This window comes from Mesocricetus auratus, unplaced genomic scaffold (assembly GCF_017639785.1).
Source record: "Mesocricetus auratus isolate SY011 unplaced genomic scaffold, BCM_Maur_2.0 Super-Scaffold_100006, whole genome shotgun sequence".
NCBI lineage: Eukaryota > Metazoa > Chordata > Mammalia > Rodentia > Cricetidae > Mesocricetus > Mesocricetus auratus.
Genome location: NW_024429190.1, coordinates 10,863,600 through 10,889,512, shown reverse-complemented (window position 1 = coordinate 10,889,512; position 25,913 = coordinate 10,863,600). Strand labels below are relative to the sequence as shown.

The window sequence follows — 25,913 nt, the reverse complement described above, 5'->3', positions numbered from 1 at the left end:
CATTGGTCGTGAAGCCCAGAGTCCATGTAAAAGTGGGAGAACCGAATGGAAAGTTGTCTGCTGACTTCACATGTGCCCTGTAGCATACGTGCCAGCCCCAGCCCCCATAGTAAATGTTCCTTAAATTTCAAAATATTGTAAGTAGTTAAATATTTAGTATCTAATAGCTTGCCAAGCCCCTTGTGTACATGGTTTAAAGGGTGGATCCTTGACCACTACCATTGCTGCTGTCACCCTATTTGTCATGGTTTCCTGAGGACATGAACCACAAGTCTGGGGACTGTGGAGAGCTTCCTGGTGTCTGTACCTCCAGGGTTGTCATGCAAAATCCTGTGGGTGGTGCCATTTGGGGGAGGGGCTGTGTACACTCATCTGATTCTAAAAAAAAGGAAGTATATGGGTGTGTTGCCCACAAGTATGTCTATGTACCACATGTGTGCACATCTGTCTGGGGGAGCTGAAGTTACAGATGTGGGTGCCAGGAACCGAACCCAGGTCCTCTGGAAGGGCAACCAGTGCTCTTAACTGCGGAACCATTTCTTCATCTGTCACCTGATTTCTGAAGGAGTACATGTCCTCAGACAGAGGAACAGGTATAGGTTAGATCATTTCTTTGTCCCAGGCAAATGTGCCTACACTCTTCCTGGACTGTCTGGAGAAATCTATGATGAGCTATTTGGGACCCTCTGCTCAGCGAGGGGTGGGGGGCTGTAGCACAACGGGAAGGAGGGGTTTTAGTTTTGGGGCCGGTGGACCCTGGCTGAATCCTGCACTTTGCCTATAACCTCCCCTGATTGACCCTCTTTTTGAGATTGCTGGGCTGTTGCAAAGGATTCAAGACCGATGTGTTTTCCTCTTATTAATCTGCTTGTGCAACCAGGGGTTTGTTCCAACTAAGAACCTATAGGGTCGGGGGCTGGAGAGATGGCTCAGAGGATAAGAGCACTGCCTGCTCTTCCAGAGGTCCTGAGTTCAATTCCCAGCAACCACATGATGGCTCACAACCATCTGTAATGAGATCTGGCGCCCTCTTCTGGCCTGTGGGCATACAGACATATGCTGTATACATAATAAATAAATGTTTAAAAAAAAAAAAAGAACCTATAGGGTTCTTGCCAGGCATCCTCATTACAGTAACATGGTCTTTAAGCCCTTCATGGAGATCCCTGATGAACCCCCATGATGCCCAAGGATGGCCGGGCAGCCTGGAAGTCCAGCTATTTCCAACTTTTGGATGACACTCAGAATGCTTCCCCGTGGGAGCAGACAGTTTGGAAACCAACTCAGCCGTGGAAGAACTAGCCACATATCCAGAGGACATGGGCTTTGTGTTCACAAGGAGGCCCTCCGTGAGTTCAGGGACTGGCTGCTGACCAGTAAGGTGTCATCTGCAGCTCATGCTGGTGCCATCACTCATATAAGGTCACTGCACCACCCAGCACGCTGCTCTGCGGGCTGAGAACGCTGCTCTGCGGGCTGAGAAGGCCTCTTTCTCGGCTTCAGGCATCGCTCTTAAAGCCCCCACTGACATTAGAAGAGAGGTGCGGCTGGCAAGGACCAGGGTGAAGGTGGGAGCCAGTGAAGCCACGCTGCGGTCTCAGCGAAGGTTGTCACTCAGCAGGTGTCTGACACCGCTGCATCTACAGCCCCACAGTGCTCGGCTTCTCAGAGCAGACTCTGCTCTCTCTCCCTGGAGTGTTCACAGCGCTGCCAGTGTTTGCAGATGGGGGAGTCAGCCACTCCCTGCCTGAGAGCCACACTCTGCCCTCAGTGGATAGCGTGGGTCCTGGCTTTGCTGACACGGAGGCTCCTTCCCACCCGCTGAGAAGGCCCAGCTGCTGACAGAGCTGCTCCTGTGGCTGCGGTGGCCTCAGCCAAGGACGGGTCAGAGGAATCAGAAAAGGATGTGGACTTTCTGTCCCCCAAAGTAACCTCTCTGTGTCCTCCTGAGGACTCCCAGCCTCCAGCCTCCTTTCCTTCTAGTCCTACTTGACGCCATTCCCCAGCCCCGCCCCCACAGAGCTGATAGGTTCATTTCCCAGGGTGTCCTTGCCCTGGACACGGGCTTCCATGCCCAATCCACTGACCACCCCCAGCAGCAGGTGTTCCATGGGGGCCTGGTAGCTCCGAGAGCAGCTGGAGAGCAGAAATGAAGACTGGCTGCAGGACTTGAAGCTGCTGTATTCTAACGCTGATATAGTCTATCCCCAAAGTGTCCCCTTCAGCTGAGCAAAAACATACCCCTGTGGGGACCCAACGCTGCCATGGAGGAACAAAGGTTTCTCAGTTCTCTGAGCCCCAGAGTCTGCCTACAGCTTCAACACACATGGCCCACTCGGGAGAGGATATGGCCATGTGACTCACAAGCTCGGAGACAAGGTCACCTTTGTCCAGCCTTTCCCTGCCTGGGAAAAGCCTCTGACTGCAGGACACAGGATGCGACTGGAGCCACCCTGGTGATGGCTCAGAGGCTGTGGGGATGGGTGACATGTCAGGTCAAGGTCACGTGGCCCCCAACTCTATTCAAATGGGCTTGGGGTCTCTTCCTGTTGTCTCAGAGTCCTAAGGGGGCTCTTTGGGTGGGGCATTTGCACAATCTGGTCTCATTTATTTATTATCCTGTCTGAAATCTATCAGCAAGGCCACCCCGCATGTCCTCACTAGCACACATTCTCCGTCACGGAAGGACAGCGGTTCTCAGAAGACAGGAAAGTTCAGGAAAGATAAACACTCCAGCTGACACAAGGGTGGCAGAAGTGTCCCCACTGGGCAGCCTCTGGAACACCTGCTGTGATGCTCACACAGTCCCCTGTCCTGTGATGGATCTGGGGCTGGAAGTCTTTGCAGCTGAGAAACACCACAAAGTGGCGACTGCAATTTGCCCAGCTGGCTGTGTGGCTAATTCCTTCCAGAACGGACTATGGTAGAAGTCCCCAAATGTATGAAGTAGTGGTCAGACATGGTGGGCACGTCCCAGGCCTGGGACTGGGCTAGGGTCTCGCATTTTGATCAGCGGTCCTGGACACCACTCTGAGGAACACTCCTCATCTCAGGTAGTGCTGGTGGGATTCTTTGGCTGGACTGACCTGTGCCCCAAGAAAATCTGGCTGAGCCGAGGATACTCAATCCAGCCAAGTCAACCCGAGAATCTGCAGGCAGGAGGCTTTGTTGGCAGGCTTATGGGCTGATGGGAAAGCCCTGCCCTGCCTCCGTTTCCTTTTAGTCCTCTTACCTGCCCCAGTGTCTTAACACTGTCCTGGCAGCTTTCTGGGGTCACCTCTTACACTGACCCAAGGATATTAGGGTATCAGCATGGAAGATGCTCTTCAGACCAGAGCCTTCAGTCCCAGGCCACCGGCTGAATGCCCAATAGCCCAGCCTTGATGGCCCACACTGACACCGTTGGACTCAGCCCACAGACAACTCATTAGGGTCTTATGATATCTATGATATGATACCTGCCCAGACACTAAGCTCAGATACCTGTTTTCTTAACCCCTAGGTGTATTCTAGAATAAAAGCAACAGCTACCATTCAACTAATGATGTGTAGCAGGTAATAACGTACACAACCCAACGGACAAGGCACAGAAGCCCCATGCTAAGAGGGGTTTGGATGTAACCTGAGCTCTTGGGTCTAAGCATGTGCCCTGACCTATGGGCGTGGCCAGCCTTTCCTGCCTTGGTGCTGGGGTGGGGCGTCCTCAGGCCCTAACATCTTTTATCCAGATCTGTATCTTCATCTTGTGGTCAGCCTGAACTTGGTCTCTTCCCTCTAATCTGACTTTTCTGGATGCAAAGAGGGGTCTTTCTAAGCTGGGAGTCTGATGTCACTGGCCGGAGCTCTTTGAAGTCCTCCTTCGAATTCTTCCTGGTCCCAAGTTGAAGGACAACAGACTACGGTTCTGTGTCCCAGCTACCAACTCACGCTGCCTCTCCGAGACTTCTTTTCCTGGTTGGCACACGAGGGACCATGGCAAAGGGTTGTTTTACTTAAGGGAGGGTTGAAAAGGGCAGTTACTGGGGAGGCGGATGGGAGGAATGTGCCCACCAGGAGTTTGAGGTCAACCTGGGCAGCACAGCAGAGACAGACCTTATCTAAAAAGCCAAACCAGCAACAGAGAGAATGGAGCAGAGGAGTGGAGAGAGGCACCGGTTACTCTGGGAGGCCAGTCCATTTCTTCTGTTCCACAGTCTCTCCATCAGGCGCCCACTGTCTGGGCAGTGGCTGTTTCCACCGTGAGTAGGTTGAGGCAGTCAGACTGTATGTGGAGCTGCCTGGAGTCTTTACAGATAGCCCACTCTGCCTCTGCTGCGGTCAAGCAATGACAGGACAGTGAAACCCAAGCCCGTGAAACCCAGGGAAAGCCAGCCAATGCCAGGCCAAGTGCCTGAGAAGGCAGAGTCCGGCACTGCATACTTTGCTGTGGGCCTGGCTCCTGGGACGCCCCTGTAAAAATGACAGCCTAGGACCACCACTGTTTCTACAACAACGAGAGTATTTATTTTCTTCAAACAGTAAAAATAACATTTCTCTCTTTTGTAAAAGTTAAGTACCATCACATTCCATTTTCTTAAATAACAAAATCCTAAAAATATATATTAAATTGTATACAGTGTGTCACACTTCATTTTATATTTTAAAATACACGATGTTTCTATTTTATTCTCAGAGTTGCATATTAAGAGCATATTTACAAATAAAGCATTGTTGTCCAAAGTCAGATCCCTGCTGGAGGGTGAGTTTGGAAATGGGAAGGTCTTGGTGCCACGAGGGTGCCAGGGATGGCAGCTCCCTGTGCAGGCAGGAGAGGATTCCTTGCACACATCCTTCTGACACGAGATTCACCCCACTGCCGTCCCCTGCCACACACACACTCAGCCTCAGCCAGCATGCTCAGCTCCGACACTGCAAGACCCCAGGTTGTGCGGCAGACGGGGTGGGGGTGCGGCTGGCAGGTCTGACAAGCCCCCACCCTCATACCAGAGCAGCTAGGTTGAGAGCGGCCTGGAGGTAGGGTGAGGACAGTAAACAAAGGCACGGGAAGGGTTAACAGTTGCCCAGGCAGTACCCAAAGCAGACACCAAACACCAAGCAGGGGAGTCCAAGCCCCAGAGGTAACCATGGGAGGACTGTGGAGTGAGGAGCTGGCCTGGGAGACCCAGCGTGGGTCCTGCAGAGAGGTGGACAGAGGCTGGGAGGTCAGACACTCTAAGTGCTCTTGAAGGTTAAGCGTGGACTGTCCCTGGGGGTTGGCAACAGCTGTGCAAGCCCTGCTGGCGTCAGACCAGCGGCTGATGAGGAGGGTCAGGTGGGGTCCCGCCTGGGCTGGCCCTGGGACATGGGGTGGCACCTGGCCCAGGCACGGGAGCCAGGACAGCTGTACCTGCCTGCCAGAGCTTTGATCTTCGGGAGCTTTTCACTAAGGTCTGAAGCCAGAGCCTACATTTTGAGAAGTCCGAGAGGTGTGGTCACCTTGCTCTCTCCAGGCGGCCTCGGCCCCATCCTTGCTGATGTGGGGGAGACACAGGCTTCTCTCCTACTGTCTCTGCTTTAAGGAATGAGACCAGTGGGGAAGAGCACAGGCGCCTGCACTAACCTCTAAGGCCATACTCAGTCTTTTGTGCCCCTGTTCTCCTCAGGTAACCTCCATCTTCCTCAACTCAAAAGGCCCCTCCCCCAGAACGCTTGGCACCCTGGAACACCCACCTCAGGGTCTAACTCATTTCTGGAGGTTCGGCCTGGGTGACTTACAGTCTTTCCCACTGCCTCAGGCTGTTGTACGGTGGGTTGGTGCTTCCTGGGACTGCTCCCCAGAGAGGAAGTGGACGCTGGAATGCTGGGCTGTGCCCAGGCCAGCAGCAAGAGGCGTGTGGGCACGTCCTCTGCCCTTCCTGGGAATGACAATAAAGGGCAGCTGAGTTGTAGCTGCCACCACTGGGGTATGGCTTCCTGTGTCTGAGATGTGAAGAGGCCATGAGAGGTGGCCTGAAGGAAGCCCGGGGCCATCGATCAGAGCTAAGCAAGTGTCCTGGCCAGCTGGCCCTGCCTGGGAGAGCCCACATCGTCTGTGCTATGCACATGGCACTCCGTGACTCACACTTGTTTCCAGAGGGGATCCCACAAGCATTAGGAACAGCCTGGAGAGGAACCTGCTCCTGTCAGTCTGTTTCCAGTGGTCTTCGTGTGTGGTGAGTCTGTCTTCAGACCCAGGGGCTGTAGCTTTTCCAGATCAAAGTGAGATCCCAGCAGCTCTGCACCCCTCCTGCCTCCAACAGGAGCTGGCCAGCATCCCTGGCCCACTATCCAGACACGGTTTTCCTCCTCCCATCAGCTCTGGTCACTGCTTCTCCCTGAGGATGCTCCCGATGGTCCCATATAGTCCCCTGTTCTGGGAGCAGCCAGCTACTTATGGGTTACCCGAACCCTACAAACGGCCTCAATGGCAGTGGCTTAGCGAAGCAGGGGAGCCAAGCATAATGCTCCAAGAGGGTTACCCAGGCAACCAGAGGCCACAAGCGCTAACGCACAAATGCTGGCAGGAGAGCCACACTCTGACCAAGGTCCACCTTCAGGACACAGGCTGTTCCTCTCAGCTGCTGCTGACAAAGGCCATTTCCAGAGTGCCAGGCTTCTCCATCAGGGATGGCCCTTCCTCTCCTTACTCTTCCAGCCTCTCCTGGGAAGACCTCCAGTTCCCAAGCCCTGTCTTTTCCTTTTGCCAACCTCTACAGTCTGCCTCCCTGCCTAAGGGACAAAGCGATGGGACAAGGCGAGAGCCCTTAGTCCTAACTACACCGTCCCCATGATAAGGGACGAAGGACATAGCTTTTGGTTTTGATCTTTTAAAACGATGGCACCTCCTGCAGGCATCACAGGGACGCTGCCTACAGTCTTTTTCTCTCCCTCTTCTGGCAGTGCTGGCATGGGCCTCCCTCGTGTGTGCAAGCTGGCTCTCTCCCACTGAGCTACAGCCCCAGCACTATGCTCATACAGCCTTTGAACTCCCGGTTCTGAACTAGGAGTTGGCTGAGTTCAGATTCCACAGGACTGAATCTTGGGGCAGGCTAGGTAAGTCTAGTATACAGGAAGTTTACAGTGTCTGCTCCATAGACAAACAGACTGGACTTTTTATGCTCAATCTCCAGGCTTGTTCTGCAGGTCAGTGAATCCTCTAGAAAGAAGACATCTAGTGTGACCCTGTTCTCAGGCTTCTCCGACCAGATGAGGCATGCCTCAGTTGGCCTCAGAGAGAAAGCTTCAGGGCCAGTACAGAGCACTGGGTCTCTGCCCACTCTGAGGTGCTAACGTCCAGGAGACCACACTCGGCAGGGAACTAGGCCAGTCTTCAAGAAAGCCCGAGAATTTCTTCAGTCTGGCTCTGTTCCAACCGGTAAAGACCAGGGGAAACTGACCCATTCGAGGGCAAAATAGGGAAGAAGCGAGAAAAACCCATCACACACTAAACTACCCACCACCCAACAGTCGCCTAGAATCAGGCCCAGCTGTGACAATCAGCGCAGCCCGCCTTAGAATCCCCAGTGGAGACAGAGTTGCAGGCCGGGCACAGCTTAAGTGCAAGTGATGGAGGAGGGCTCCAGGCTACGCTCCCCTGTAACAGGGTTCCCATTCCAAGTCTGCAGAAGGGCGGCCCCATGAGACTTTAGGAGCCCCATTCGGAGAGGCTACGGGGGAAGGGACCAGCAGCCTTGAGCTCAGAGAGGAGCCTCCTGTCTGGGTGCAGTGAGGCTTTAGTCACTCACGAGGGGATTCCGGTCATCTTGTTGGCTCTGGCCCTTGAGCTTCTTCTTAAAGATGGAGATTGTAGTGGAAGGTTCATAGAAAATGGTCCAGATCTCCCCAGAAGCCCCTGGCTGACGACAGTCCCTAAGGTCTCCTGAAGCAGGCACACGATGAGACCTGTCAAACAAAAGTGTTTAAGTAGGATTTGAACAAAGCACTCTGATCGACACCTCCCAAGGCACCTGTCCCTGCGAGGCGTGGCCTTGGGAAAGTGCTGGCTACCTTAAAGAGTTAAGGGTGAAGCTGGGCATGGTGGCGCACACTTTTAATTCCAGCTTAGTAAGAAGGGACAGGCGGACCTCTGTGAGTTTGAGGCCAGCCTGGTCTACAGAGTGAGTTTCAGGACACTCAAAAAAACAAGACAAAACCAAGAGTTATGGATGAAATGTGACCTGTGTGCATGGGCATCAAGGAAGGGCAGAGTCTTCTCATGGTAACAAGGGACTTCCTGTCAAAATAATTCAAAGCTGAGAAAGGGTGTTTGAAGAGATTATGAATTTTCAAATATCCCTTTTCTTCTTCTTCCTCTACTCCAATAAAAGAATGTTACCTACAAATGCCACTTACCTAGAAGCCCATCTACCTTAAACAGGGGGACATCCTCAGCGTGAAGCAGGGAGCCCTGACTTACAGCCTTATTCCTGGCCTTCCCTTCTCTCTACTCCCTGACTGGCAGGGAGGCCGTGGAGGACAGTGTCAGAGGAGAGGGTTGCGCTTTAGGGCTTCAGCCTCGCCACGAGACACTGCGCCTGTAGCTATTGCAGAGACACAGACAGGACTTAGTCCCGAGAGACTCCCTAGAATGCCAGTTGTGACGTTTACCATATTTAGTAGGTCCTCTGAAGGTGCAGGTTCTACATCAGTGAGGGCAGCCGACCGCAGGTGAAAATCCTTGAGAGAAAGTTTAGTCTGGGCTGACACATGCAGATTTTACTCCTTTTCATTATTTACTAATGACTACTTTGCAATGGCACTGTTAGATACTGTGAGCATGAGAGGTGCACTGGAGCACACACTGCGTGGGAGGACGTGAGTCATGTTCAGCCCTACACCATTTTATAAGAGACTTGAGAAATTCAAGACTTGGCATCCACATGGCGTTCTGAAACTAGTTCTCAACAGATAGCAACATAAGAATCCTCTCCACACTGTGTGGTGGTGGCGCACGCCTTTAATCCCAGCACTCGGGAGGCAGACGCAGGCGGATCTCTGTGAGTTCGAGACCAGCCTGGTCCACAAGAACTAGTTCAGGACAGGCTCCAAAGTCAGAGAAACCCTGTCTTGAACCCCAACCCTCCAAAGAACCCTTTCCACATCTCATCTTTCTCTCTGCGTGTGTGTGTGTGTCTGTCTGTCTGTCTGTCTGAAAGGTGAGCTCAGTTGACAACAGTAAAGACATTATTTCTACTGAAAAAGTTCAGAGAGGAGATGGGCAAGGTCACCAGTGTGGTCACAGCTGGCTTTCCTGTGTAAACGTTTGCAGCGAGGGCAAATGAGGTCAGGAAAGGAGGCTCCTACAGGAAGGCCTTTAAGTGGGAGTCAGAGAAAAGAAAACTGAAGTCTAAGGAAAGCGAGAACTCTACAGCACACACAGCAGAGCACACAGGGAACAACTTTCTTCAGTTTTGCTAGAACTAAATGATAGTTTGTTTTGGTTTTTGAGACAGGGTTTCTCTTTATTGCTTTGGAACCTGTCCTGGAACTTTGTAGATCAGGCTGACCTCGAACTCACAGAGATCCACCTGCCTCTGCCTCCCGAGTTCTTGGGATTAAAGGTGTGAGCCACCACCACCTGGAAATGATAGATAGTTTTTTAGCAAAAAAAAAAAAAAAATGAAGACAGGTTTTGTTTTTTGTTTTATTTGAGACAGTGTCACTTTGTAGTTCAGGCTGGCCTGGTATTTATTATGTAGAAAAGACTGGTTTCAAGTTTGCAGCAATGCTCCTGTCTCTGCCTACTGAGTGCTGAGATCACAGGCATGAGCTACTGTACTTAGCAGGGATATGGTCTTGATAAGCTGCTCACATTGGCCTCAGTCATAATTCTCCTGCTTCAGCTTTCTAAGTAGCTAAGATTACAGGTGCCTGGTTTAAATAAATGTTCAGAAATAAGTTTTAGGGTGATGGGTGTACTTTCTGGTCACCCAGAGTTTGGGATAAGATAGAGTTTGGGCATACACAGGCCCACAGAGCCCCAGACACAACAGGGCACACAGACCTCTCCAAAGGTCACCATGGAAAAGGAGGAGGGAATAACACAAGAGCCAGGTGGTACAACACTCTGCCTCATGGGTATGACATGGCTTTGGTACCCAGGAATTCATGGCAGCTGTATAAGACTGAATCCTAAACACTTAGTCACAGGTAAGGGAGGGGCTCGGGGGCCACAGCCTCAGCTGGGAGAGCTAAGGCGGTCAAGGGCTGTTGGAGGTGGGGAGTCACTGTCTTCAGGGGCGTGGCCACTGGTGAGCAGCTCATGCTCCAGTGCACAGCTGTGTACCCCATGCGGGCAGCCCTACCTGAGCCCAGTGGGCCACAAGGTAGAAACAGAAACAAAACAGGAAGCCCTGAGAGTAGGAGGGCGGCTTGGTGGGGTGATGGGAGTAGGCGTGGCAGAAGAGAAGCACTGGGTGTCTGTGAGCAGAGTATTTACATGCATGTACAGAGCTGTCAAGGAATAAATTAATAACAATTGTTAAGCACTAGTTGAAATGTTGAAATTCTCTTCATAAGACTTTCTTAGTTTCTAGAGGCACTGGGAAAAATGCACAGTACTGTCCTAGGAAGCTCTCCAAGGGGACAGCACAAGCCCCCATGCAGACAACTGCTGTTTCCTAAGCCAGGATGGTTTCCACCTTTCCTGAAACTGAACCTACTAGACACAGAATGCCTGCACCTTAGAGAGATTTGTCCTGTTGTCTGTTTCTCTTGAGCGGAAGAGGAAGAGGCAGCCTTGTGCTGCCTGGGACCCAGCCTCCGGAGTCACGCCCTGTTCACAACTGTACCCAGATAAATGAAGGAATGACAGAGGGAGGACCTGCTGAGTCCCCAGACCCCACTTCTCTTGTACTCACTTAAATGTGGCGTGCAGAAGGGTCTTTGCAACGACGGCTGTGACTGTGAGGATGAGGAGGGTTGCTAGGCCATATACGGTCCATCCTGCAAGTGCAAAAGGAGCTTACCAGATTAGTGTGCTTTCATTTTCCACAGGAGATCGGCAGCCCAGGGGTGCACATCTGGGTTTGTGAACCCTGCAGGTGGGAGCAGCCACCAAACCTGGCAGTGGTTATAGCTGGAGCTTGGCTGAGCATGGAATTTCCTTATGACTTTGCCTTGTTCTGAAACTCCCTCTGGTAGTTTCCAAACACCAGACTCGGAGTCAAAAGGGGTGTGATGAATCTGTATGCTACTAGAACCCATCAGTTAGTTACCTAGAAGTCCTTGGGTCCCAGTTTTCTCATCTGAGCAATGAAAAGTGTGACCTATGAAATCCTACTAGAATCCACAGTCAAATAAGGTGGGGCTGGAGAGGCCTCTTCCCTGACCTTTCATGATGAGATCTACAGAGGCCAGGGAGCAGTGTAAAGACCTCAAGACCACATTCATTATAGATGGCAGTCCTTTTCAGTGCCCAGCTCATTCGGGGACCATATCCTCAATAGAAAAGCAGGGAAGGACACCTGTAGCCAACTACACCAGCTTAGCCATGGGAGATCGTGAACCATGGTCTCCCCTGCATGGCTGCTCTTGGTAGCTCTTAGCACTCCTGACCTCCGACAGTGTTTTTGGTTTCCTTCCTCCCACTGCAACCCATAGGAAACATGCACAGTATTGTCCTAGCATGCTGTGTGCATTTCACTCTGCAGAAGAGGAGGGATATCTGGCATCATGTTGCCTACACCTTGGAGACTGGACTCATGTCTCCAGACAAAAGAAGGGCAGGAATTCATCTGGTTCCATGTATGGCCCAGTGTTTAGAACAGTGCTTGGCATCACTGAAGGAATCCTGTGTCTTTTGGTTTTATCTTCTCCCTTCCCTTTTGGTGCATGTTCTATGGCTGAGTCAACCTCCAGCCTATATGCACCTCTGAACCAACATATTTGAGGAACTCCACCCTGGGTCTCTAGAAAGACGCTCTTAGAATGATGGTTTTTGTTGTTCGTTTGATTTTCAAGACAGGGTTTCTCTGTATGTTTGGAGGCTGTCCTGGAACTCTCTTTGAAGACTAGGCTGGCCTCGAACTCACAGAGATTCTCCTGCCTCTGCCTCCCGAGTGCTGGGATTAAAGGCTTTCGCCACCACCGTCCAGCCTGATGTTTGTTTTTTTATGATGGTGACGAAGAGACCAGGTTAGCGGCTAATCATGGTTACCAAAGGCACACAGAATCCATCTTTGAAAGGGAACTAAGTTGATAAGAGTATTTCTCTCAAAGGCCATGCAGACTAGAGGTTGCAGAGTCAATAATATCCCAACCTGCCTTTGAAGGAGAAGCACCCACACGCGCCTTTGTTTCTGTAAGTGTTGAGAGAACTACCTTCCACTCTGTGGCCGCTGGCCCCAACTGATGGTGCCCAGGAATGGCTACCTGGGATGGTCTGTGGCGGGTGGTTGGGGCTGGTGGTGATGACATAGAGGACTTTGGAAGAGTGGGCAGCGCTGATGCTCAGGTTGGCTTGCTCGGTGATCACCTCTGCCAGCGTCTGGTTGACAGCAGGCCTCTCCTGTGGTGGTTCTTTCTTGGTGGCTAGAAGACCAAAAGGGTTAACCAGAGAAAGCCAAGGAAGGCAGCAGGCAGGAGGATACTGCTCTGGCCGGCCTGAGACCGTTTCTATTTTTTTTTTCTCTCTGTGTGACAGAATGCTTTGCATTCGTGTGGATGTGCATGCGTGTGGGGTGCATGTACATATGCAGGCACAAGGATGATGCTGGAAATTATCCTTAGACACCCTTCCACGTTACACAATGAGGCAGTCTCAATCAAATGCAGAGTGCCCCAGTACGGCGAGTCTCCACAGCCTGTCCTGGGATCCCATCTGCGGCCCCCAAGGCTGGCATTAGAGGTGGGTCACCACACACACTGGGCATTTATGTGCACTGCAGGGTCTGAACTCTACCCCTCATGCTCGCCCTGCACCTAGCCCCTGAACCATCACCTACACAATTCCCTCTTCTTGAGACAGAGTCTCATATAGCCCAGGCTAGCCTCCAGCTATGTAGTTGAGGATGACCCTGACCTAATCTTTCAGCCTCTACCACCCAAGAGCTGGCGTTACAGGTGTGTGCCACAACTGGCTGATGAGGCCTGTTCTGATTCAAGTCTACACACGGTTTCCTCTGCTGGTCTCCTAGTGGCAAAGCAGGGCCTGTCCGGCTGTGGCCTGGCTCTGCAGGGGCGGAAGACAGACATTGCTGGTCCTAGTTGAGACTGGTCTCCTTAGACCCAGAAGCTGCGCTTTTGTTTCTCTGTTTTGTCACCTCCTCGCTATGGTAGACTCCATCCCACCTGCTCTATGAGCCTGTCCCATCTCCACGACCCTCACTTTGGCTGAGTTGTGCAGTCCAATGCCTGTGCCTCTCAGGGCTAACAAAGGCTCACGTCTGCACACATGTGTCCCTATCAGAGGAGCAGACTACATCTCTGAGGGAGGATGGCAAATTAGTCTGTGGGACTGCCTGGATGTTTAGAAGTAGGATGGATGAAGTGACCACTTCCAATTCTACCAGCCGTCTTTTATCTGTCCATTCTCTACAACACTGCTGCTAAAACTACAAAACTGGGCTCAAGAGAAGGCTCAACGGCCTGCTCTCTCAGAGGACCTGGGTTTTGTTCCCAGCACCCATGTAAGGCAGCTCACACTGCCTGTGCCTCTAGCTCCTTGGGATCTGATGCCCTCTCCTGGTCCCTGAAGTACCCACATATATGTGGCATACACTCACATAGATATAAATAAAATCTAAAATAAGGCTGAGTAGTGGTGCACACACTTTTAATCCTAGCACTCGAAAGGCAGAGGCAGGCAGATCTCAAGACCAGCCTGGTCTACAAGAGCTAGTTCCAGGACAGCCTCCACAGTCACAGAGAAATCCTGTCTCGAAAAACAAACAAACAAAAATCTAAAATAAACAAAACTATTAAAATAGTGAAATTGAAATATAAACCAATTGTGTACTGGAAGGTGGGGAGTTGTGCATTGGGAGGTGGGGAGTTGTGCATTGGGAGGTGGGGAGTTGTGCATTGGGAGGTGGGGAGTTGTGCATTGGGAGGTGGGGAGTTGTGCATTGGGAGGTGGGGAGTTGTGCATTGGGAGGTGGGGAGTTGTGCATTGGGAGGTGGGGAGTTGTGCATTGTGAGGTGGGGAGTTGTGCATTGGGAGGTGGGGAGTTGTGCAGTGAAAGGTGGGGTGTTGTGCACTGGGAGGTGGGGAGTTGTGTGATGGTAAATGGGGGATGAATCAATGTTGAGATCATCTGCAGCTGAGTCAGTAGGTCCAAGTCTGCCCCTACAGAACCACTTTAGCCTTGAAAACCCTGGCGAGAAGCCGGGCGTTGGTGGTGCACGCCTTTAATCCCAGCACTCGGGAGGCAGAGGCAGGCGGATCTCTGTGAGTTTGAGGCCAGCCTGGTCTACAGAGTGAGTTCCAGGACAGCGTCCAAAACAATACAGAGAAACCCTGTCTCGAAAAACCAAAAGAAAAAAAAAAAAAGAAAAGAAAACCCTGCCGAGGAAGAGAAGGCTGAGGCACCTATGCCCCCAGAGATAAGGATGTCTTACCTTGGTATAAGACAGCAAATCCCTGGGCCTGATTGATGCGATCAGAGAAGAAATACAAAATGACAAAATCCAGGGAGACATTAAAGGACAGAGGTGGGCGGTTCCTCCCATTGAAGCGGACCAGGACACGGTGGGTGTAGCCATCCAGCAGCTCCACCATGTCTGCAGAGTCCCTGATGTCAAATAAGGTGAAGTTGAAATGGATGTGAGAGGCTCCCGGAACCCGGATAGTCCAGTAGCAGACGCGCCCAGTGGCGTAGGTGTCAGGGAAATCAGGGGAGTAGACCACGGCTGCCATTGCTGAGTAGTTCCCACCGCAGGCGCCCACGAGAGCTGCAGGAGAGAAGACATCGTGGCTGAGGCTCAGCTCCTCCCTGATTCCGGCACAAACAAACTCCTGAGAAATGTGATCCCATTAGGGACATTGTTTCCAGCTACAAAACCAGACCATCTTGGGTTTTAGGATCAAATCACAAAAGGAATCACTTACACCCTGAACAAATGACTGTACAGATATTTGGTTTCCCCCAGGAGACCTGACAGTCAGTGCTCAGAAGAGCAGCCTAGGCTGGGGTCTGGCTGGAGTCAGACAGTCTGGATTCAGGACCAGCAGAGCCATGTGATCCTAGGGCTGCACCTCATTCCCAAGCCTCTCTTTGTGTTTCCTGTTTAGGGCCACCACCTGCTCCTGTATCCTATGACAGCGAGAGGACAGGAGATAAAGTGCATGAAGACACTGGGACCTCGGCAGAGGAGGGGCTTCTGAAGACTGAAGTTGTGACTGAAAGGCTCTGTGTCTCCTCAGGGTCTCCAGTACCTCAGAGGTGCAGCGCTTGCGTGAGAGATCTGCAAGAAGCTCTGGACTGGAAGGACAGCTCTGTAGGGGAGCCTAGCTTGTGGAGCCATGGGTTGGAGCCCCCAAGCACCCAAGGGGAAGGAGTGGGGTGATCCCAGATTCATGAGTCTGTAGCAGCCGCGTTTTGTGTCAGCCATGCTTTCTCTGGACTGGGTTTGATTAATAGGCCTTTAGAAAGATGAGGCAACCACTTTCGGTCTTACATAATCATGACCTTGGAAATGAAAGACTTCAGCAGGGAGTGTAGGAATAGGATTTAAAAGAAAGTTTATTTTTCAGTGCTGGGATGGAATCTAGGGCCTTGAGCATGCTCAGAAAGTGCTCTTCCGCTGAGCTACATCTCCAGCAGGCTTTAGGGGAGTTCTTCTCTATTTAGCGCACAGAAAAGCAATAAAAACAAGCTGCTTTGCTGGCCCTGGTGGTGTAGGCCTGTAGTCCAAACTCTGAGGAGGCTGAGGTCAGAGGGCAGTCAGTTCAAGACCATGTCTCAAAGCACTGATGAGAGCTGGGGGCAGCACGGTGACCAGCGTGTGAGTCCCTGGGGTTGATTTCTAGCACTGGGGAAACAAAGCAAGTTGCTTTCTCTTCCTAGAAATGAGAAAGTCCAAAATCAGAGGATGAGATCTCAAACAACCAAGGAAATTGCACACTAACAAGTATGGATGAGGCCACAGAAATGGGCTCATCTGTGCCAGAGCACAGGGCAGAGATGACCGCCACAGAGCTCGTGAATGGCTGCAGCCAGCGGAAGAGGTGACCGCCACAGACTGGCATGTGGATGGCTGCAGCTAAAAACATACCAGGTTCCTAGGGGCTGTGTCAGCCCGACTTCTCCACCGAGGACACTGAGATACAGTGGTGTTTCATTCACTTGCAAACTTCTGCACAGGCCTCCTAGAGTTGGCAGGAGGGGCCAGTGTCAAGCAGCCAGGCAGAGTTCTCGGTGGCCCAGGTGTGCAGGAGGCAACAGGCTGCTAAGGGCCAACCTGGAGCACCTCCTACTGCCTGGGCTCTCCTCTCAAAGGAAGGAAAGCCTCCAGTTGCTGGGAGGGAGGGCAGTTAACCCACTGCTCCCAGGGCCATTGGAGAGAGGCAGATGTGAAGCATGTTTGTATCTGGGGAGGGAGTAGGAAATTACTTTCTTAGTAACAAAGTAAAGACCCACGCTTCTGGGAGAAGAGCCATAGCAAAAGACCTCAGCCCCTGGTCGCCTTAAGGCCTCCTTGGGAGAGAACAGGATTCTCCACCACGTTCCACCAAAGACCAAAGTGGTGTGTGGCTGTCAGGGGAAGAGGGAGTGAACCACTGATGTCACCTTGCTCCGATGGCTGGTAGCATGTCCTAACCTGAAGACAGGCAGACCCAGCAACCCCCATACCTTCCCACAAACAGCACCAAGTAACAGACAAAAGCTATCTCCCTCAAGGGCAGGACAAAAGGTCCTGCTCAGGACTGAGCATTGGACAGGACACTAAAAACCCCACTACTCCACACTAAACACAAATCAGGGATTTGAGAGAGCCTGAAGGGTACCAAAGGGAATGTCAGAAAAACAACCCAGACCAGCTAAGCTACTGACAGACCCAGTCTAGTCCCCAAACTGAGCAGGCCGCCCAAGTGTAAATGCTGCTTACCTTGGCGTCTTCATCTACCTGCAGTGTGCGACATTAAACAATACCATAGCACACACATGAAAGCAAGACAAAATGGGGAAGGTTCACTGCCAATATAAAGCAACTCACGGAACAAGTGACCCAGATGGGGAACTGTCAGACACGAGACCACACAATGAACACAGAGCAGTTAGTTCATAGTGAAAAGAAGGACAGCACGCTGGAACACACTAGAAAGCTCATGGGAGGTGTGGGAACTACAGCAAGAGTCAAATGAACTAGGCGTGGCACTAAGAGACTGTAAGCCTAGCACTCAGAAGACAGGCAGACGGTTAGACATTTAAGGCCAGTCTTGACTACATGAATTTTGACGTCTGCCTCGTCTCAAAAAACCCAAAGGAACCAAATGTTGGGACTGGAGAGATGACTCAGCAGTTATGAGTGCAGACCACTCATCAAAGGACCCAAGTTGAGTTCTTAGCACCCACGTCAGATGGTTCGCAACTGCCTGTAAATCTAGTTCCAATGGACCTGAAGTCCTCGTCTGCCTTCATTGGCACTGTGCTTATGTATGTGTACACACACACACACACACACACACACACACACACACACACACCTAAAAATAAAGACAAAAATTAAAAACAAACAAAACTAGCAAGATATTGAACAGTGCCAGTGAAGAAGCACTCCTGTGATTTACCTGCACACTAAGCGCAGCTGAGGGAGAATAATAAAGACACATCAGTGAAACACATTATCCAAAATGAAACAGTGCTGTGGGATGACCCTTCCATACGCTGTGAATACGTTTTTCTCATTGGTTAATAAAGAAGCTGCTTTGGCCTGTAGCAAGGCAGAATAAGGCAGGGGGTGGGGGTGGGGGTGGGGAACCAATGGAGACAGAGGGAGACAGAAGGGTGGAGTGGAGAGAGATGCGAGCCAGCCTCCAGAGAAATAAGACGTGCCAGAGGGCAGGTAAAGCCACAAAGCCACGAGGCAAAGTGTAGATGAATAGAAATGGGGTAATTTAAGTTGTAAGAGCTAGTGAGTAGTAAGCCTGAGCAATAGGCCAAATATTTTTATAATTAATATAAGCTTTTGTGGGATTATTTGGGCCTGGGTGGTTGGGACGAAAGAAAAGCTCCAAAACAGAGGAAACAACAAGAACAGAGCATGTGGTTCTGGGGATGGGGTTGGCCCTGCTAAGCACTCCAGCCTGCTCTGTGTGTGAGTATGCCGGCAGAAAGCACAGCCTCCGTGGGTCATGAGAGGACAGAATAGCTAGGCACACTGGGTACCACTGACCACAGCTAAAACTGGATCAGCTATTATGATCTATTTACTTTATTATTGTTAATAAAAGGGATCTAGCTTCTGAAAAGAATTAAAACTGGCAAACTTGGGTTTGAATCTTGGCTCTGGTACTGACTGACTGAGGTAATTGACTTTTTTTTTTTTGTTTGTTTGTTTGGTTGGTTAGGTTTTTTAGACAGGATCCTACTATGCAGCTGAGGTAAGGTTTGAGGTAAACACACTATACAGACAATGTCCAAATTAGAACCTGCAAGAGATCAGTTATCAGTTGGGCTGGACAGTTATGCTATACAATGAGTGAACTGTGTCCCCCTAAGGATAGATTCAGTTCCTATAGGGTCTTTATACATGTCACACTAGGATGACGCCGTAACGGTCAGAGGGCATTTTAAGTTTAGTGGCTGGAGCCTTTGTGACATTCACAGAAACAGACACACAAAGTGGGAAGATAGCAGTGTTAGGGAAACAGAGGGAGGGGAGCAGCTGTAAGCCGGTGAATGCCAGAGAAGGCTGTGATACTCTTGCATCCAAAATGTCCCCTGCAGGCTCGCGTTTTCATCTTCTGTCCCCAGGAGACAGCACTATCTGGGAAGGCTGCAGCAGGTTTAGGGGATGGGCCTAGTTAGGTCACTAGGGGTGGGCAGTTGAAGGTTCTATATTACACCAGTCCCTGGCTCTCATACCTTCTAAGACTCCTTGTCTATCACCATGTGATCAGTTGGTCCCTCATGGTCCTGCCACCATGAACTGAATCATTCTGCAGAGTCCTCTGAAACTATGAGCCAGAGAGAACACGTGTGTAGCTCACCTGGCATGTCACTGTTAGGCTTGGGAACTGGGTTACAGGAGGAGGGTACAAGCTGGACAAGTCCTGGAGTGAAGCAAGTCTCTTTAAGCAATTCCAGTGGGAATTCGGAAGCCAGAGCATCAGCAGAAGCGAGAGCATGAGGTTTGTGTGAGGCTTTGAGTCAGAACAAGGCTCCAGCGAGAACTGCAGCCCATTCTGTGCATTCTGGCACAGAGTTTGTCTGTGTCCTTCTGGGTCCTGAAAATCTGAGTGAGGCTAACTTAAAAAGTAATGGAAAACGATCTAGCAGAAGAAATGTTAAGACAGTACAATGTGACATGGTTATTATGGTGTCTTTTAGCCAGGTTTATCATGAGACTTCAGAGAAAAAAACACAGTAGAAATGAAAATTAAATAGTTTAGCCAGAAATGAGTATGTTTAAAGTCACAGACAAAGCAAACAGAATAAGAGGCCACAGTTGTCAAAGAGAGGAATGTGTCTTTGGACGGAGACAACGAAGTTCTTTGATGGCATTTCAGGAAGGAAGTGGCAAGCTGTGAGCCATCGAAGGCTCTGGGTTGTAAGATGGAGCATTCATTTAGGAGATTTGACAAGGTGTCCTGCTAGAGAAAGTGTTTTCCCAGCTTATGTGCCTGGGCAGCCACAGTCCAAGCAGGCCTGGAGACAGCACGGGCTGTCAGCAGAGCCCAGCATTGCAATATGGTACTGGTTTTGCTGGTATGCCAAATACAAGAACTACAGTCATGGTTTGACTGACATTCATGTCAGGACACCTCAGGCGTTGTTCTTCAGGAGTTTTCTACCTTGTATCTTGAGACAGGAGCTTGCCATGTTGGCTAGGCTGGCTAGTCAATGAGTCCCAGGGATTGGCCTCTCTCTGCCTCCCTAGTGCTGTGATGACAAGCAGGCATCACCATGCCCCACGGAGCCATCTCCCCAGCCCTACACCTACATTTTTAAGGAAGGCGCAGGAGACTGTTAGCAAGCAGCAGTGTCAGGTTCCCTGAGGCAAGCCCCTGACAGACTATGTGTGAAATTATGAGAGGGAAATATGAATGTCAGTGGAGTCCCGGGGACATTCCAGGAGCAGAGGATGTCTGCTGAGAAAAGCTGCAGGCAAAGAGTGGAGCCAGGCAAGGAGGAAGAATGTGAGGTACAGGCAGCAGGGTCATGTGGGCAGGGCTGCCCACGCCTGTCAGAATCATGTCACATATCTTGACGGCAGCAGCAGAGACTAGGATTTAATAGCACCCTGCCTGGCTTTGGACTTGCCGTGGTCCAATCTTACTGCTCTCCTGCTCCCCTGTTTGGAAATGAGGATGCTGACTCCTGCCACTATACCTTGGGAGTGTGTGACTCCTTTTGGTATTATAGGGATCCCAGTTCCAAATTTTCCTGTTTCAGAAGAGACTTCAGATATCTGAACAGAGTTGGGGTTGTTAAGACTGGGGGTTAATGTTAAAGATATGGCTCAATGGTTAAGAGCACTGGCTGCTCTGCTAGTGGACTTGAGTTCAATTTCATGGCCACTCAGGACATCAGGAATGCATGCATGTGGTGTACAGGCAAACCTGAAGCCAAAGCACCCATACACAAAATAAAAAATAATAAAGTCCCAGGTTTAAACAAAAACTGTGAGGACTTCTCAGTTGGACTTAATGCATTTGGCACCGTGAGATGGCTATGAACTTGGGGAGTCTGAGGTAAATGTTATTACTTGAGTCTAAACTATCTTTGCTCATTCCTTTGGTTGAGAAGCTATGGAATGGACATAGATGGAAGATGTAAGTTCTTCCAAGGGGCAGGCCTTTGCAGGTCATAAATCAGTGGCTGGTTCTGGCACTCTCCTGCTCAGCTGACACATGAACAGTTTCCACCATGTAGTTCGGCCATGAGCCCAAGCCACTCCATCACTCCCTCCTGCTATAACGCCCTGAAGCCCCTCTGATGACATGGGTCAGAAGAAACCCTTTCCTGCCGCAAGTTGCTTCTCTTCTGTGAATTAGCCACACAGAAGCCTTGAGAAGGAGCATGGCCTGCTAACATCTTGACTGAGGGCATCTATCTTCTGTGAGAGAATAAGTTCTTATTGATTTAAGCCCTATAATTTGTGATACTTCATTATGGAAGTTCTTTGTCTTGTGAAAGTTTTGTTCAAAGTGGAGCTCTCTGCCTAGTTAGGAGTGCATGCCTGGTCCCCAGGCCATCAAAGACCCTACAGATGGGCTATACTGTCCTCAGTAAGCTTGAGGTCTCTCTTCCACCTTTCACCTTTGTAGAGTGTTAAAATCAGATGCCATAACTTTCACCAGATCGGCCACTGAGTGTGGATTATGACAAGGGATGAGAGAACCGTGTTGGAGAGGTCAAGATCCACACCTGACCAGCCCGGCCTTACCTCTGGCTGGCACCTCACAAATGTGGTGGACAGAGAGGTGGTGGTGCGGGCAAAGACCCTGGCAGGGCTGGGAAGATGGCGTGAAGCGTTTGCAAGGCCATCTCCTCAGATGCACCTCAGTGAGGCACACAGCCCTGGTTCTTACAAACACAAATGGGGTTGTTTTAAAACAAGAGCATGCAAGAGCATTGTTTTAAAACAAGAGCATGCAAGAGCATTGTTTTAAAACAAGAGCATGCAAGAGCAGAAGCTCTACAGGAACGCCAGTGTATGTACTAAGCTCAAAGCCGAATCTCTGCACTGGTCAAAGCAGCCCCAAGATAGCCTGTGGGAGGCTCAGAGGCTCTGAGCTCACAGATTAACACTAAGGGAACCAGGAATGGTAAATGCATGTGGTTGTCCCTTCTAAGGGAGGGATGCATAACCTGCTATCCACTCAGAAGCCTGGTGACCTATGCTCTGTGTGGCCAAGGCACAGTGGACCCTCCCCCAAACCCTTACCATGAGCTTGTCAATCTACAGAACCTATCTTTACATGGAAGATGTCACATGTACTTTACAAAGAGTTTTGACGTAGTCACATTTTAAGCTTCATTGTGCACATGGGACTGAGTTAATTACCACCAGGAAAATTGTCACCAAACTGTACTGTGCTGAAATATGCCTAAAATAAACTACTTGGGGTCAGACTCCCGAAGTTTGAACCAACACCAGCTACTGAGTAGTACAGAACTAAACTAGCTTCTTGCTTCCTGTGGGCTATTACTCTGCTGGCAGTGGTGGTCTATGACCAGCACAGATGCCCACAATAGCCAAGCTACCCAGAGCACTCACAGCTATAGATGATCTCAGTGCTTCAGTCCCAAGGGCTGAGTTACGGTTGGTATCACATGACAAGTGCCTCGTAAGTACTGAGAAGTGAATGAATAAAGATGGAAAGGTAGGTGGGTAGGTTTGCTGTCCATAGTCATGCCTGCGGCACCAACATACTCACTGTCAAAGAGGATAATCCTGCCGTCTCCACCACAGGGCTGTGTGTGGTCCCCGAAGCAGACACTATTGCACTCGGTGCTGGCTGCCTCTCCGTGCTTCCAGTAGTCAGGGTTGTTTCCACAGAAGCATGCGTAGCCTGACTCCATCCCAGCAAACTGCCACAATGGAAAAAGACTGTGAGAACTTCTAAGTTGGACCAAATATACTTCGCACCATGAGAAGGCTATGAACTTGGGGGACCTGGGGGTAAATGTTATCACTTGATGTTGGGAATGTTATGGGGGGCATCAGGTCCCAAGGGGCCTGGCAGCCCCCTTCTCCCCAAACCCTGGGCAATCAGCCTTAGTTTCCCAGCCCACCATTTCCCTGTGAGTGCTCCATAGTTTTACTGTCTATTCTAAGTTGGCCAGTAGCTCCACACCACTAATGTGTTTCCTGTCCATGAGAATTCCTCTCTAATGTTCTCATTCCCACTATATTTAACTAAATCTTTAAGAAGGACAATATTCCTTAAACATGAAATACTGATAAAAACAGCTAAACATTTTATTGACTGTTTACTATGTACCTGGTAAACCAGGTAAGATTTTATTACACTTTTTAACCTTTATTTTTATGCCCATGGGTGTTCTGCCTGTGTGTATGTCTGTGCATTGCACGTGTGCAGTGCCAAGGGAGGCCAGAAGAGGACACTGGGTCCCTAAGACCGGAGTTACAGACAGTTCTGAACTGCCGTGTGGACGCTGGGAGCCAACCCAGGTGCCTTGGGGTTTTAGTTATCTCTCAGCCCTCAAGATTGACTCTTTCATGTGTGTGCCTGTGTGTTCACCCTCTGCCCATCTGTATGTGTCTGTGTACACAAGTGCAGGTGCCACAGAGGTCAGAAGATGGTGCCAGGTCCCCTGATGTCTGAGTCAGAGGCAGTTACGAGGAGATGAACATGGGAGCTGGGAACCAAACTCTGGTCCTCTGCAAGAGCAGCGCGTGCTTGTCACTGCTGAGCCCTCTCTCGGGCCACACACTGCTTTGCAGCAAACTCATTTAAAGCTCATTTACATTTTCACTTCACTTTTTATGTTAACGCACTAATTGAGCACATAGTCCTGCAGGAGCCAATCCTGACACGGAACAAGCTGTGCCACACTGGTAGCCTCCCTGCTCTCCCTTTATAGTTCCTCCCACAGACCCTGCAACTATTACTCAAGTTTTCCTACTAGCACCATTTTGAGAACATAAAATGGCTTTTAAAAACACCAACAGCATGCCTGTATAGTTCGTGCTCACTGGAGCCTATGCTAACGCTTCCCGCCACTGCCTCACCTACTACAGTTCTGTACGATGTGGCTGTGGCATCATTCCTTATCCGTCCAGGCCCAGGTTTCCATTACTATGAACAGAGCTTCTATAAGCTTCCATGTACGGATTCTTGTGGGAATGTAAGCTTTCATTTGTTCTGGGTAATAATTAGGGGTGAGATTGTTGGGTTTAACTTTTTTAAAGAAACTACCAACCTTTCCCGGGACGATTGAGTCAAGCTGCACTGCTATACCGTGTGAGTTCTCACTGCTCTGGACCCTTGCCAACACCTGCTACTGCAGGTACACTTGACTTTAGCCACTCTGATGTTTGTGCATCTCATGGGGGCTTAATCCGAATTAGTTTAGTAACTGATGATGTTTAGAAGCTCATTTGCTCATTTGCCACTGGTGGGTCCACTTTGGGGATGAATTATTTGTTTTCTTTTGCCTATTCCAAAACCGTGTTGCCTGACATTTTACTGTTGTAATCTTTCCTTTTTTACATGTTTTGAATTAAGATAGACGATGCCTGTAGCCTCCCTCGGGCTGAGGCTCCAGATTTAACAATAGGAGAAAGTGAACTGAGCACCAGCACCTCATCAGTCTGGTTCCTGACCGCGGTTCAGTGTGCCAGCTCTCAGCTCCTGATGCACCATGCCTCAAAGCCGAGCTAAATAAACCTTCCTCCGTAAGCTTGTCACAGCACTGAGAAGTCACCCACACACGGTCCACACAGCTTAGGATGTGACTACCCCACTGCTTCAGTACCATTTGTTGAAGACTATCCTTTCTTATCTAAGGAGCTTGGTGGTTTTGTTGAAAACAATTGACCATCGATTCGTAGGTTCACTTTTGAATTGTAAAGTCTATTTTTTTGTAACTTTTTTTCTGTAGTTTAATGTCATTCTTTGTCTACACTGTGATGCAAAACTAAAGATTTATTTTTCTTCAGAAAGAACAGTGTTTCTTCAGAATTATTTGATGACAGCACTTCACTGTTGGACTGCCTTGAGACGTTCATAAAAATCAATTGTTTGCATCTGTGGAGGTCTGTTTCTAGATGGTTCCACTGATCTATAGCAGATTTCAGAAAAACTTTTCTACAAAAGCCAGAAGTAAATATTCTTTATTCTGTGGGCCACATAGTCTCCTTCTCTACCCAGCTTTGTGGCCACATGATGAAAACAGCTGTATGTAAATGAATAGGCATGGCTCTGTTTAATAAAACTTTATTTACCCAAACAAAGAATAATAGATGGGTGATTGGATTTTCCTGTGAGAAATTTCTGATTGCTCATAATTTACTCTCTTGGTGACAGTAGCTTCATGGAAGTCTACAGGTCAGGTGAGTAAGCCTCACAAAAATGCCCTTTACCAAGATCAATTTGGTGATCCTAAACCCTCTGTCTTTGCATCTGCATGTCAGGGTTGGCCATTTTTCTTTTGCATTGTTGGGGCACTGGCCTTGCCTGTCCTGGGCAAGCTTGATACTAAGTGTTGTCTTCAGAGTAGCATGCCATGTGTTTTTTTTTTGTTTGTTTGTTTTTTTGTTTTTTTAGTTAGTCACACGATTCAGTCATGTCTTTTTCACATTCCCAGAGATGGGAGCTTGGCCATCCCATCCTTCTTCCCGCAGCACAGACATGGGGACAGAAATGGAGTGAGGTAGGGAAGCCCCTAGTAAGAAAACCTCCCTGCTGTCAAAACCATCACAGTCTATTCTGACTTTGGTCAAGATTTCGCTAAAAGCAATTCTCTTAAGTTCATGATTCCCAAGGGCCTTTCTAAATAGATGCAGCAACCACCCTGTGAAACCACACAGAGGAAGAAAGGCAAATGCAGACTCTGCCCCCCAGGTGTCCCGGCTTTGACCTCAGCTTCCCAGGGCTGCTGTCCTTGGACAGAGGTCACCCAGGAGCTGGCCACAGGTTAAGCTTGGCTCAATACTCCATTCCCACTGGGGTCAAGTGAGAGTCTGGCAGGAGGTGCTGGAGGCTATGGTAAGCATTTGGGGGAACAGTGGGATTCTGCTACATCTGGGGTAACAGCACT

The 25,913-nt window shown here is 49.9% G+C and overlaps 1 protein-coding gene across 3 annotated transcripts in view; it reads right to left on the bottom strand.

Moving 5' to 3' along the window:
• Window positions 1-4,478: 4,478 nt before the first annotated feature.
• Kremen1 (kringle containing transmembrane protein 1) overlaps window positions 4,479-25,913 on the bottom strand; it is a 73,068-nt gene continuing 51,633 nt past the window's right edge. For 2 of the 3 annotated variants that reach the window (XM_040746764.1, XM_040746763.1), the window contains exons 5-9: window positions 22,565-22,718; window positions 14,578-14,910; window positions 12,340-12,549; window positions 10,878-10,962; window positions 4,479-7,920 (exon numbers count right to left, since the gene is read on the bottom strand). In XM_040746764.1, coding sequence (XP_040602698.1) covers window positions 7,752-7,920; window positions 10,878-10,962; window positions 12,340-12,549; window positions 14,578-14,910; window positions 22,565-22,718 — 951 coding nt within the window. In that variant the 3' untranslated portion in view covers window positions 4,479-7,751. The remainder of the gene's footprint in view (window positions 7,921-10,877; window positions 10,963-12,339; window positions 12,550-14,577; window positions 14,911-22,564; window positions 22,719-25,913) is intronic. The other variant, XM_040746765.1, reaches the window with a different exon arrangement.